At 40.8% G+C, this 15,340-nt stretch overlaps 1 protein-coding gene and 1 pseudogene across 9 annotated transcripts in view; both read left to right on the forward strand.

Annotated features, from left to right (window-relative positions):
* Positions 1-15,340, forward strand: part of ANKRD12 (ankyrin repeat domain 12) — a 111,137-nt gene that overhangs the window by 91,168 nt on the left and 4,629 nt on the right. For 8 of the 9 annotated variants that reach the window (XM_059706610.1, XM_059706616.1, XM_059706611.1 and 5 more), the window contains 2 exons: positions 2,862-2,960; positions 10,526-10,669. In XM_059706610.1, the coding sequence (XP_059562593.1) occupies positions 2,862-2,960; positions 10,526-10,669 (243 nt within the window). The remainder of the gene's footprint in view (positions 1-2,861; positions 2,961-10,525; positions 10,670-15,340) is intronic. The other variant, XM_059706613.1, reaches the window with a different exon arrangement.
* On the forward strand, positions 5,015-5,147 carry LOC132240428 (small nucleolar RNA U3; annotated as a pseudogene).

A 15,340-nucleotide genomic window follows, 5' to 3' on the forward strand; every position in this document is an offset into this window, starting at 1 on the left:
TAACTATGGAATTGTGTGCGAGAGACTTATTAGTTAGTGCTATCAGGAACAATACCTATAAGTGTGTGAGGGAAGCCAAGTTGGGCAGAGCAAGAAATTAAACTGAAATGCAGTTGCAACAGTGACCTCAGCTGAAACCACAAGAGCTCTACAGGGATGGCCTTCCTGATAAGTAGCCTGCACTCAGAGAAGAAACATAACCTTGGCCAGGCCAACTCACTTCCCTGACAGGTAATTCTTATAGAGGTACTCCAGTGAGAGCTGTCAGCCAACACTCCTAGATGCTGGGGATGAGTGTCTTATTGCTGAAGCAGGCGGAAGGGGAGGATTTAACCATGCACCATGGCATTCACTCTGACCTCATACTTAACATAGACTATAAGGGATGATTTCTCTCTCCCTCAAAAACACATCTTTATCCATTAGTGATGATACCAAAGTAGAAACCTACCAGTCACCAAATTCTAACCATTCTACCTTAGGACTTTCTGCAGAATCTATACCTTCTTCTACCACTGCTCTGGCTTAGGGCGCTCATCATTATCTGTCATTTAGAACATTACAAGAATTTTTTCACCTTCTTTTTTTTTTTTTTTTTGAGAGAAACATTGATGTGAAAAAGAAACATCTATCGATTGGTTGCCTCCTGCATTCTCCCTGCCTGGGGATTGAATCCACAATCTGGATATATGCCCTGACTGGGAATTGAACCCACTACTTTCTAGTGTATGGGACAACTCTCCAACCAGCTGAGCCACACCGGCCAGAACTTTTTACTACTTTTTTCTCTTCATGTCTTTCTGCTGGAGCATTTTTTTTTGTTAAATTTATATTTCTTTAAAAAAAATAGAAAGCTATTTTTTTATGTAAAGATCTCAGCTGTGATTAGCTGACTTCCCATCTTCTACAGCTTAAAATCCATATCTAAGTATAGCACAACCATTCATTTCATATTCTGACCCCAATCTACCCATCTGGCTTCATTTTCTTACTGCTACTTCCAAACTCACCTACTACATCAGCCAATCTGAACTCTTCTATGGAAATCTCTTGTTCATTAGTTTTGGTAGTTTGGCACTGTTCTCCCTGCCTGAAATGTTGCTCTCTTCAGGTCCCCTTTGTTAAGCCTCTTTCATGCCTTTGTTCTAAGCTGTGATGTCACCCCTATATGAAATCTAGTCAAGGCAGAATTGCTTCTGTCTTCCTTATACTTCCCCTATAATATTGTAGGTAACTGTTTAGGTGTCTGTCTCTGTCTCTCAGTGATAATTTTATTAAGGGCTAGGGCACTATCTCTTGTAGAATAGTTCCAAGTTTATCTTCAGCCATGAATACACTCCTGATTTCTATAACCATGTTTCTAGCTGCTTCTAGACAACTGAATGCCCCACACTATCCTTAAAATCAGTATATCTAGCCCTATATCTAGTGTTTCTCAGTGGTTTAGAGCATCAGCCCACACACCAAAGAGTTGCGGGTTCGATTCCCAGTCAAGGGCACATTCCTGAATTGCAGATTGGATCCCTAGCCCTGGTCAGGGGGTGTGCAGGAGGCAACCAATTGATGTGTTTCTTTCACATTGATGGATCTCTCTCTCTCTCACTCTCTCTCTCCCTCCTTCCCTCCCTCCCTCCCTCCTGACACTCCTCTCTTCCTCTCTCTCTAAAACAAAAATATAAATGGAAAAAAATATCCTTGGAATGATTAACAAAAAAAGAAATCATATCTAATACCAAACTTGTCTTATCTCAGAAGTGCTCAGTGGAACATATTTTAAGAAAAGCTGGTTTACAGACTAGACTACAATCTTTATTACTTTGCCCCTGCTGATCTCTCTATCCTCATATCCATCATTCTTTCCTTCCTGTTATGTTCCTGGGACTCAAGCCTGCTTATAATTGCCTCCGAGCTCCATACTGTTTGTTTCATGCATTTGATTATACCATCCTCTCTTCTGGGAATTACCTCCCTCTTTTCTTTCTCTTTCCTTTTTCCTCACAACTCATTTCTCTTAACTCTTCTTTTAGGTTAAGGCTCAGGCATTACCCTCTGAAAGAAGCTTTCTCTGACACTCCAGCCTCAAAGGAATAGATACTTTTTCTCTGTGTTGCTTGAAAGAGGCCTGCATGATTGCAAACTACAATAGCACCAAACACTCCACTTAACTCTTCTTGTTATAAATTTAAAGTTTACAGGACATAGAAATCAAGCAAATGTATCATTGCAATTAGAGGCCAGCTCATTGAAAAATGATCAGCCCCCAAAAGTTATGTCTTGTATTTTCCATATTGATTCTACTAATTGAATCTGTATGTATTTAACAGGTTTTTCAGTCTTCCATAATTCCTGTAAACTGTTTACTGATTATAGAGTATTGATTAGATCCAGGTTTGATTCTTTGGCAAGAGCTTTTCATATATGGTGTTGTATAATTCCTTTTGTACATCATGAAACACACCATCTGTTTCTCTTAACCTTCAGAAAAGTCAAAAGAGTCAACTAAGTTAGTATACTGTGCCAAATATACTGAGCTATCCTACTTTGTCCTAATAATGCTGACAATATTATAAGCTGGGATGAGAGAGGAGGAAATATAGATTCTCTAAGGCAGCAGTTGCCAACCAGTGGTCTGAAAGTTTGGTGACCCCTGCTCTAAGGTATCTAGTGGAAGAATATTTAGGGTTTCAAACAGGTGAAATTGAAAAGTAATTGTATAATTGTTACTATATTATTTAATTCAGAGAACATCTGAATTTGTATCTTCATTTTAAGTTATCTACTAACAGGTTTTAATTTTATAAGTGTAGCCCATTATTATAAATAAAACCTAATGCTTTTAACTATTACATTTTTAAAATTAGATTACACCACCCCCCTCACTGTCAGATCCGCTCAAAGAGCTGTTTCGGCAACAGGAAGTTGTAAGGATGAAACTACGTTTGCAACACAGCATTGAGAGGGTAAGAGATGTTTACATTTATGCTAAGAAATAACTTTTAACAATATATTACAATGGCCTACAGTTTTTTATTAGTGAATTTTTCTTATTTAGGTCCATTTTGAGATACGGTTTGTTACCTTGTGCATATCTGATTAGATGGAGAATTTGTAAGCCTGTTTTAGGGTAGCTGCTCCCATGTTACAATTTATGTTCAGTATATTTTCAATTTGTAAAAATTTCTAATAATTTTCTCTTTTCAAAAAAATACTTTTACTGATTTTGGAGAGGGAGAGAGAGAGAGAGAAACATCAATGATGAGAAATAATCATTGATTGGCTGCCTTCTGCAAGCCCCACACTGGGGATTGAACCCATAACCCGGGCATGTGCGCTGAATGGAAATTGAACCATGACCTCCTGGTTTGCTCAACCACTGAGCCACACCAGCCAGGCTAATTTTCTTATTGAATTTGCAGAACTATAACAGTGAATTCCTAGTTGGACATTTGGATTTCCACATTTTAGAACTGTTGCTTGGTACCAGTTAGTTTAGTGCAAAATACTTACAGAGGCTGTGCTTACTGATCCTTACTTTAGTATTTCAGTTTCTAGTGGTTAGTCTTGGCATGAAATGACAGGGGGGAAAGCCTATATAATTATTTATAAAAATCATAAAAGGCCCTGGTCAGTGTGGTTCAATTTGTTGGAGCATCGTCCCATGCACCAGAAGGTCACAGGTTCAAACCCAGTTAAGGGGAGAGTACTGAGCTGGGGTTAGGGAGGTGTAACCAATTGATGTGTCTGTTTCACATTGCTATTTCTCTCTCACACACACCCTCTCTTTCTGAAATAAAAAAACACCTTCTTAATCTTTTGGGATGGTCAGGGACTTCTGCAAATGTGATATAACATAGTTATATACAAACAAAACCTTGTCTACAAGCCTTTGATTCATACATGATTAATTCCTGAGGGTAGAGCTTAATCTTTTTTGTGCCATGGACCCCTATAACAATCTGGTAAATATAAGCCCTTTTCTCAGAATAATGTTTTTGTAGGGGTTTTTTTCAGAATAATGTTTTAAAATTAATAAATTGATAGCATTACAGTGAGAACAAATAAAAGAAGGAAGCACTGATACAGAACTTTCAATGCATGACCCATGTCATTGAGCAGTAAGTTAGATCATATAACACATATATCAATAGTTTAACTATCAAGCACCTACTACAGAAGCCATGCTTTTTACAGACAGTTAAGAATTGTCATTTGAACTGTGCAACTTGCAGAATCTTGATAGTGAAAATGACTCTTTCTCCTTCGTATTGACCATCACACACTTTAGAATTGCATAATACTACCAAGCAATTTAAATGTCTGACCAATATGAAGACAAACAGCTTTATCATTTGTTGACTGAATAAACTACTGGCTACAGAATTGCTTGATAGTTGGGCGCTGTGTTGCACAATTTACACAGAAAGCTGCTGTCGTGTCATGAAGTCGCAGGTCTAATAACTATAAAATTTCAAAGAAGAAGTGAGTATAAAAATATGGGGGCAATATCTGCAACAACTGTAATATGAATTGAAAATATTTGTGATTTTTCTGTTGGGTTTTGTTTTTGTTTTTAATCCTCACCCAAGGATATTTTTTTTCCTTTGATTTTTTAGAAAGTGGAGGGGAGGGAGAAGAGAGAGAGATAGAGAAAGAGAGAAACATTAATTGGTTGCCTCTGTCATACACCCTAAGCAGGGATCAAATCTGCAACCCAGGTATGTGCCCTTGACTGGGAATTGGACCCACAATCCTTCGGTATGCAAGCTGATACTCTAACCACCGCACAGGGCTAGAATGGCTGTAATTTTAAAAGACAGATAGTGAGTATTGGCAAGGATGTGAAAAAATTGGAACCTTCATACATTGGTGGGGGAATATAAAATGGTACAACTGCTATTTAAGACAGTGTGGTAGTTCCTCGACAAGTTAAACGTAGAATTACTATGTCACCTAGCAGTTCTCTTATTTACCCAAGAGAAATAAAAACATACATTGAAACAAAAACTTAAGCATGAAGACTATACTTTCAGGGATCATTTCTATAGTTCGTTACAAAAACTTAAGCATGAAATATTCATAGCAGCATTATTCATGATATCCCAATGCTGGAAACCACCCAAAAGTTCGACAACTGATAAATGGATGAATAAAATGTGGTATATTCATACAATGGAATATTATTCAGCCATAAAAAGGAACAGTGTACTAATTAATACATGGTATGACATAGATGAATCTTGAAAACATGTGACATGAAAGAAGCCAGTTACAAAAGATCACATATTATATGATTCCATTTATATAAAGTGTTCAGAATAGATCAAATTCATAAAAGCGAGAAACCAAGATGGTGGCATAGGTAAACACCTGAAATTGCTGCCTCACACAACCACTTCAAAACTACAATTAAAAGACAAAATGGACATCATCCAGAACCACAGGAAGGCTGGCTGAGTGGAAATTCTACAACTAGAAGGAAAGAGAAAAGCACACTGAGACTCAGAGGAGGTGCAGAAGTAAAGTACAGAGGGACGGAGGCACACATGGAAAGGGCTGGCAACTGAGGACACTATTGTCTTTTTCAGTCGGGAGGGAAGAGGAGAAAACCAAGATGGCGGCATAGGTAAACACTGCAGTTAGCTGCCTCAAACAACCACTTCACAAATACAGCTAAAAGACGGAACGGACATCGCCCAGAACCACAGGAAGACTGGCTGAGGGGAAATTCTTCAACTAGAAGGAAAAAGAACAGCATACGAGACTGAGAGGAGGCGCAGTGCGGAAAATACAAAGGTGCAGAGGTACGCGCGGAGCAGGCTGGTAGCTGAGGGCGCAGTTGTCGTTTTCATTGTCGTTTTCAATCAGGAGGGAGTCTCAGATTCTGAGCTCCAGTTCTGGGTGAGTCTCTAGGGACCCAGACTAAAACGGGAGAAGCGGGACTGTCTGGCATCGGTCTGAATGCGAGGGCAGCTTTCTCTCCGAAGTTTGCAGCGGTTGCTGGGACTCTGAGAGGCAGAGCCTCTGGGGACGGGACTGAGAGCAGCCATAACTGCTCCCTCCACCTGCCCTGTTGATCCCCTGGGACCTGCCCCGCCCAAGCCCTGCACAGAGTCATTTGCCAAATAGCCTCAGGAAAAGGCTAGATTAGCACCTCCCTAGAGGACAGAAGTTTTCCCACTGCAGATACAGCTGATTCTCACAGCCAGTTGGCCTGGAGGTCAAATCCCCCTAGTATTAACTACAACAATCAAGGCTTAACTACAACAAGACTCCGCACAAAGACCACTAGGGGGTGCACCAAGAAAGCATAAAAAATGCGGAGACAAAGAAACAGGACAAAACTGTCAATGGAGGATATTGAGTTCAGAACCACACTTTTAAGGTCTCTCAAGAACTGTCTAGAAGCCGCCGATAAAGTTATTGAGATCTACAAGAAATCTAATGAGACCCTCGATGTTATGATAAAGAACCAACTAGAAATTAAGCATACACGGACTGAAATAACGAATATTATACAGACTCCCAACAGCAGACCAGAGGAGCACAAGAATCAAGGCAAAGATTTGAAATGCGAAGAAGCAAAAAACACCCAACCAGAAAAGCAAAATGAAAAAAGAATCCGAAAATACGAAGATAGTGTAAGGAGCCTCTGGGACAGCTTCAAGCGTACCAACATCAGAATTATAGGGGTGCCAGAAGATGAGAGAGAGCAAGATATTGAAAAACTATTTGAAGAAGTAATGACACACACCCTCCCCTACCTGGTGAAAGAAATAGACTTACAGGTCCAGGAAGCGCAGAGAACCCCAAACAAAAGGAATCCAAAGAGGACCACACCAAGACACATCATAATTAAAATGCCAAGAGCAAAAGACAAAGAGAGAATCTTAAAAGCAGCAAGAGAAACTAACTCAGTTACTTACAAGGGAATACCCATACGACTGTCAGCTGATTTCTCAACAGAAACTTTGCAGGCCAGAAGGGAGTGGCAAGAAATATTCAAAGTGATGAATACCAAGAACCTACAACCAAGATTACTTTATCCAGCAAAGCTATCATTCAGAATTGAAGGTCAGATAAAGAGCTTCACAGATAAGGAAAAGCTAAAGGAGTTCATCACCACCAAACCAGTATTATATGAAATGCTGAAAGGTATCCTTTAAGAAGAGGAAGAAGAAGAAAAAGGTAAAGATACTAATTATGAACAACAAATATGCATCTATCACCAAGTGAATCTAAGAATCAAGTGAATAAATCTGATGAACAGAATGAACTGGTGATTATAATAGAATCAGGGACATAGAAAGGGAATGGACTCACTATTCTTGGTGGGGAAAGGGGTGTGGGAGATGGGGGAAGAGACTGAAAAAAATTGTGCACCTAGGGATGAGGACAATGGGGGGGTAATGGCAGAGGGTGGGGTGGGAACTGGGTGGAGAGGAGCTATGGGGGGGGGGAAGAGGAACAAATGTAATAATCTGAACAATAAAGATTTACTAAAATAAAAAAAAAATAAAAAAAAACTCAGAAATTGAGAAAAAAAAACAAAAGAAATTAGAGCCACTCGGTTTAAAGAAAGAAAAAGAAATTGGGAGGGAGACACAAGCTCCCGACTGCTCTGAACTCCAGTTCCAGGCGAGTCTCTGGGGACCCAGACTCATGGGGAGAAACTGGACTGTCTGGCATTGGGTGGAACTCGGGGGCGGCTTTCTCTCAGAGGTGCTTGCAGCAATTACCACGGGACACTGAGACTGAGGGCCTCTTAGGGTAGGATTGAGGATCAGCCATAGCTGTTTGCTCTGCCCTGTTGATTCCCTGAGACCCGCCCACCCAAGCTGTGCACAGAGGCTTTTGCATATGAATGGGCTGGCCCTTTGCAATCTAAAATTACCTAGCAAACTGCAGCTGGGTCAGAGAGACCCAGAACATCCAAAAGAAGGTCCAAGGTCCCACAGCAGCTTGCATTGCTTCACAGCTGGCCCTCATCTGGGCACCTCCAAACCCCAAACAATGAAGGGGAATCTGAAGATCTCTCTGTAGCTCCTGCTGGGTAGCCTCAGGCAGAGGCTAAACTAGCACCTCTTTAGAGATCCAAGAGCCAGTGTACCCAGTGGTCAGAGTGGGACCATCCAGATTACAACTCCTCAGATCCATAAGGGACACACTCAGGGGGCAGACTCAAGTGAGCACCAAAGCCCCACTGAAGCAAGTCTTGCCCCAGAAGGGTGTCTCCAGCACATAAGTTCTCCCACCATAGACACAGCTGATTCTCACAGCCAATTGGCCTGGAGGTCAATTCCTCCCAGTGATACCAACAACAATCAAGGCTTAACTACAACAAGACTGTGCACACAGCCCACAAAGGGGTGCACCACGAGTGTCCACCTCAGGTAATTGGGGAGGCTGAGCCACTGGGCCCTATAGGACACCTAGCACACAAAGTCACTCTTATCAACACAGGGAAGCAGCCAAAATGCGGAGACAAAGAAACAGGTCACAAATGACAGAAATGGAGGAAAGCAAACTACTGGATATAGAGTTCAAAACCACGGTTATAAGGTTTTTCAAGAATTTTCTAGAAACTGCCGATAAATTTAGTGAGACCCTCGAGGATATGAAAAAGGACCAACTAGAAATTAAGCATACACTGACTGAAATAAAGAATACTATACAGAGATCCAACAGCAGACTAGAGGATCGCAAGAATCAAGTCAAAGATTTGAAATACAAAGAAGCAAAAAACACCCAACTGGAAAAACAGAAAAAAGAATCCAAAAATATGAAGATAGCGTAAGGAGCCTCTGGGACAACTTCAAGCATACCAACATCCAAATTATGGGGGTGCCAGAAGAAGAGAGAGAGCAAGATATTGAAAAACTATTTGAAGAAATAATGACAGAAAACGTCCCTTACCTGGTGAAAGAAATAGACTTACAAGTCCAGGAAGCGCAGAGAACCCCAAACAAAAGGAATCCAAAGATGACCACACCAAGACACATCCATTAAAATGCCAAGAGCAAAAGACAGAGAACCTTAAAAGCAGCAAGAGAAAAACAGTTACCTACAAGGGAGTACCCATACGATTGTCAGCTGATTTCTCAACCGAAACTATGCAGGCCAGAAGGGAGTGGCAAGAAATATTCAAAGTGATGAATAACAAGAACCTACAACCAAGATTACTTTACCCAGCAAAGCTATCATTCAGAATTGAAGGTCAGATAAAGAGTTTCACAGATAAGAAAAACCTAAAGGAATTCACCACCACCAAACCAGTATTATATGAAATGCTGAAAGGTATTCTTTAAGAAGAGGAAGGAGCCGAAACCGGTTTGGCTCAGTGGATAGAGCGTCGGCTTGCGGACTGAAGGGTCCCAGGTTCGATTCCAGTCAAGGGCATGTACCTGGGTTGCGGGCGCATCCCCAGTGGGAGATGTGCAGGAGGCAGCTGATCGATGTTTCTCTCTCATCGATGTTTCTAGCTCTCTATCTTTCTCCCTTCCTCTCTGTGAAAAATCAATAAAATATATTTTTTAAAAAAAAGAAGAGGAAGGAGAAGAAAAAGGTAAAGATAAAAATTATGAACAACAAATACACCTCTATCAACAAGTGAATCTAAAAATCAAGTGAGCTGAAACCGGTTTGGCTCAGTGGATAGAGCGTCGGCCTGCGGACTGAAGGGTCCCAGGTTCGATTCCAGTCAAGGGCATGTACCTGGGTTGCGGGCATATCCCCAGTAGGAGATGTGCAGGAGGCAGCTGATCGATGTTTCTCTCTCATTGATGTTTCTAACTCTCTATCTCTCTCCCTTCCTCTCTGTAAAAAATCAATAAAATATATTTAAAAAAATAAAAATAAAATAAAAATAAAAATCAAGTGAATAAAAAATCTGATGAACAGAATAAATAAACTGGTGAATATGATAGAATCAGGGGCATAGAAAGGGAGTGGACTGACAATTCTCAGGGTGAAGGGAGTAGGGGGAGTGTGGGAAGAGATTGGACAAAAATCATACACCTATGGATGAGGACATTGTGGGGGGGAGGGGTAAGGTCAGAGAGTGGAGTGGGAACTGGGTGGAAGGGAGCTATGGAGAGGGGAAAAAAGGAACAACTGTATTAATCTCAACAATAAAGATTTCTTTTTAAAAAATTCATAAAAGCAAAAATAGAGTTAATTGCCAGGGAAAGAGGGTAAATGGGGAGTAGCTTTGCTGATGGGTATGGGCTTCTTTTTGGAGTGATGAAAATGATCTGGAATTAGTGGTGATGATTAAACATCTTGTGAATAAACTAAAAGTCACCATTGTACACTGTACAAGATCATTTTTAAAAAGAGACTGCCAGTTTTTAAAAAAGAAAGTTTACTTACACTTTTCGAACACTAGTTCTCAAATTTCTCAAGCTTACTATAAAGAAAAAACTACTCTGAGATTAAAGTTCTTTAGCATATTTTAAGTGTTTTATATTTTACTTAAAAACAAGTAGTTAAAGAATTATTATTTTTTTAAAATTCTTTGTTCAACTAGGAAAAACTCATTGTATCCAATGAACAGGAAGTTCTACGAGTTCATTACAGAGCTGCAAGAACACTGGCAAATCAAACACTGCCATTTAGTGCGTGCACTGTTTTACTGGATGCAGAAGTCTACAGTGTACCACTGGATGCTCAGGTACAGTGCTCACTGAAACAGTTAGAATGTTCTTAATACAACTTGGGGGTTTTTGTAATGTATTTCCATTGAAGAAATTTGAATTCAACAATCAGTAAAGCTCAAATGAGAAAAACATTTTCTAAAGTCCTCTAATACACCAGTCGCCAACATTTCGGACCTCACAGACCACCAGTGGTCCACAGAACCACTGGTTGGCGACTGCTGCTCCAAAGGTTTCCTTAAACCAACGATCGCCAACCTTTCAGACCTCATGGACCACCAGTGGTCTGCGGACCACCGGTTGGCGACCACTGCTCTAATATAATACCATGTCTAATAATGTTTATAGCATAAAAGTTTATCCTATATAATAAAAGGCCAATATGGAAATGGTATAGAAAGGGAGTGGACTGACAATTCTCAGTTCAATTGCTTGCTGTGATGTGCCCTGACTACCAGGGGACGGCGTGGAACATAGTGGGCAATCAGCGGCGGTGGTGGGGCGCTGAGGGAGCAAGGGAAGGAGGAGGCAGGGAAGCTGATCAGCCTTGATCGTTGGCCAGGCCTAGGGACCCTACCTGAGCATAAATTTTGTGCACTGGGCCTCTAGTGTATTATATATACTAGAGGGGGTTCCCTCAGCCCAGCCTACACCCTCTCACAGTCCGGGAGCCCTTGGGGGATGTCCCCACAGGAAGCAGGCCTAAACCAGCAGTCGGACAACCTTAGCACTGCCGTGGAGGCAGGAGAGGCTCCTACCACTGCTCCTGCGCTCATCAGCTGTGAGCTTGGCGTCTGGCTGAGCGGCGCTCCCCCTGTGGGAGCACACTGACCACCAGGGGGCAGCTCCTGCATTGAGCATCTGCCCCAGGTGGTCAGTGCACATCATAGTGACCGGTCGTTCTGCCATTTGGTCAATTTGCATATTAGCCTTTTATTATATAGGATATAGGGATGGGCAAAAGTAGGTTTACAGTTGTTCATATGGAAAAATGTAATCTATAATAATAAAAGCATAATATGCTAATTAGACCGTACAGCGGAACAACCGTCAGATTACCATCCGGGACCACTCTATGACACCAACTGGCGCCAGGCCAGCCAAGGCGGTTGTGATGCAATTAGTCAGGGGCCCAGCCATCGCCTCACCCCACAATCGCTCCAAAGAGGGAGGCCCAGGCCACTGACCAGCTGCAGCGGGTGGGTGGGGCCTCCCTCTGCAAGGAAAGCCAGGTCCTGGGTGCCTGCCAGTGGCTGGAGGGAAGCCCAGGTCCTGGGTGCCAGAGGGAAGCCAATGCTGGCAGCTGGGGAAGGAAGGCCTACTCTTGCATGAATTTCGTGCATTGGGCCTCTAGTACAATAATAAATAATAATACAAGAATAAACTGTTCCATGTACTCACAACTGTAAACCTTCTTTTGTCCACCCCATATATAAGGATATACATATATCCTATCTAATAAAAATGGAATATGCAAATTGACTATCACACATCACAAAGATGGTAGCACCCATAGCCACAAGATGGTGGCACCCAGTCCCCTCAGCCCTGCTGGAATCCCCCAGTCCTTTCAGCTCAACTGGAGGAAGGGGCGGCAGGCGCACGGTGCGGCTCAGCCCTCCAGCCGGCCAGGGCCAGCTCAAGGTGCAGGCAAGCCTCAGATGTCAGCTGCCCAGCCGAGGCTCAGGTAACCAGGGCCAGCCGAGCCTTGCACTGCCAGCAGTGGCAGCAGCAGAGGTGTGATGGGGGCATCGCCTTCTCCTGATGGCCGGGTCGCCTCCCGCCCCTGAGGGCTCCCGGACTGTGAGCAGGCTGGGTTGAGGGAACCCCTCCAGTGCATGAATTTTCATACACCAGACCTCTGGTGTATGTATGTGTGTGTGTGTGTGTATGTCATAAACCTTTATACCATAAAAGTAGATAATTACAAAACAAATATGTGTTTAGGATAGTGTCCCTATAGGTAATTTATAATTTGGTTCTAAAGTGGATACTTATACATTCAGTCTGGCCTTCAAGCAGCTGGAAAGATACTGTAAGCTGGAAAATAGTACAGGCAGACCGAACCTCTAAGTTGCGACAGTGTTATAATAGGGCCAGGTTTTGTTTTGATCTTGGATGTCTTTCGAATAAATTAATACTCAGTAAGTCCTCACTTAACATAGTCAACAGGTTCTGCAACTTTAAGCAAAACAACATATAATGAAACTAGTATTACCATAGGCACATTGATAAACAAGGGTTAAGTTTCTATGGCATCTCATCAGCGTTAGAATGAAACACAGCACAGAACAAAATATTATTCAAAGGCCTACTATAATTGAAAAACTGTAGTTGTATCTTGAACAAAGTTTACTTCTGCATATGAATTACCTGAATTAGACATATCAGTTGTCAGTATATTTTTGTTTCATAAACCAGAATGAAATTCATGGGTCATAAGAGAATATAATGATTAAGATAAAAAGTGTAAACATGGACAATAAAATATCATAAAAAAAAAGAGTAGGAAATGCTGTTTTAAATTGGACAAGCTAGAAATACAAGGGATATAAAGTATATTACAGAGAAAGTTACTCATTTCTCTCTGGTTTTATTTTATTTTTTATTTTTCTCATGTGCTAAAAAGGACATTAAACAAAATAAGTAGCTTTCTAACTCTCTTAAGCCACCAACTGTTTTATTCAAATGAGAGCATTCAGAGGTAACAGAAACTATTATTAAAATGAATAATTGGATCGATCTTAGGAAAGAACTATTTGACCCTTAGGAAAATAGACATTTCTAGAAAGGACTTTACATAATTTTTCCAATTTTAAAGGATAGACTGAATAGTTTTTAATAAAGTTAAATGAACAGTTTAGCCCTCTTGCTAAAGGCCGGGCTCTAGACCATGTGGTATCTTGATGACTTTTTAAGTTTCATGCAATTACAGAGTCATGAATCAATTTTAGAACTTTATAAATCAAGCTATAAGGAAAGTCTCTGAGGATTTCTAGTTCAGAATGGTTAAGTAAACACATCTGTTTACTTTTTTTCCTCCCAAAACTCATTGAAATGACAAAGACATGTAAAATAGAAACAAATTCATAGGCAAACTGAAAGTAGAGATGGAAAGCCACTGGACCAGAACATTCAGACTTTTCTGCTGAAAGACAGATGAAAACATATTGATACTGAACAAATACAGCTTTATTGAGAAATCTATAGCCCCAGATGGGTTATAAAGAGAATTTCAAAAATAAGTGAAATTTCCAAGTAAACCTTAAGAATAACTATAAAATCACTGAAAAGGAGGATCAGTCTTAATAGTTAAATTAAATCTGCCTAATAATTAAAAGGCAAAGTAAATTCTTATTCTTAACACTAGATTGCCCAAGGAAGTCATTTTGACTGCTTTTTAATTTCAATTAGAAAAACAATTATGTATATAAGGACACAATGTCTTAGAATTTTGTGACTTTTTGTACAACATATAAATGCATTTATTAATAATTGTAGTTACCTCCCCCTCCTCCATTTCCGGTATATATATTTGTGTTATACCTATATTGCCCAAAAGCAGTCATTTTGACTGCTTGGGAAATTTTAGACTCATTATTGAATTGAGTAAATTTCTTATATGACCAGTTCGGCTCTGTATTGAAATAAGAGTTTTCATTTTTTTTCAATTACCGTCACATGATAACATACAAGTACATGATAAATTGTCGATACTTGATAAGTTGCAGTTGCTCAATAAGCTAAACTAGTACTTGTTATTCGAATCTTTATGCAGTGATACTTGTTCTAATAAGTTGTTTATTTTATTTCTTTTGCGCCCTAAATTCATGAAAGAAATGTCGAATAGAAGTGAGTTATTGGAAAAGCTAAGGAACATAAGTGAAGAGTGCTCCGATATTATTCTTTCACAATGCAGTCATTTTGACTGCTTTTGGGCAATATAGGTATATACAAAATTTCAGTCTTTCTAGTGTTAAGGAAAACTATAGAACCTATTACCCATCATTTTACAGCTGACTTTAGAGGAGAAGGTCTGAGTAACAGGTTTGTTTCATATGAGAATAGCCTCTGAGGAGCTAAGAAAAAAAATAAATATATCTTTCCTTAGTAAAGGCTTGGATCATTCATTAGCCTACTCTCTTACTACACTTCTTTCTTTTCAAAATAAACTTGTAATATTAAAAAGAGATTCAACAATAAAATGTAAAGTAGTCAAAACATCTTACTTGAGGACCAAGGAGGAAGTGATAATGGCTAAATATGTGAGTGTGAAGCTACCTGATGTGTGGATGTCATTTTGATAGCACTGGTAGTAATAGTAATAATTATAGCAAACTAGAGGCCCAGTGCACGACATTAGTGCACCGGGAGGGTGGGGGGATCCCTCAGCCTGGTCTGCACCCTCTCTCAGTCTGGGACCCCTCGGGGGATATCTGCCTGCTGGGGATTGTGCCTAAGCTGACAATCAGACATCCCTTTCATAGTCCAGGATCTCTTTCTTGCTCCTTACTGCCCACCTGCAGCGGAGGCAAGAAAGGCTCCTGCAACCGCCACTGCACTCACCAGCCATGAGCCTGGCTTCTGGCTGAGTGGCGCTCTCCCAGTGGGAGCACACTGACCACCAGGGGGCAGCTCCTGCGTTGAGCGTCTGCCCCTTGGTGGTCAGTGCATGTCATAGCGACCAG

Source organism: Myotis daubentonii, chromosome 8, assembly GCF_963259705.1.
Source record: "Myotis daubentonii chromosome 8, mMyoDau2.1, whole genome shotgun sequence".
Classification (NCBI taxonomy): Eukaryota; Metazoa; Chordata; class Mammalia; order Chiroptera; family Vespertilionidae; genus Myotis; species Myotis daubentonii.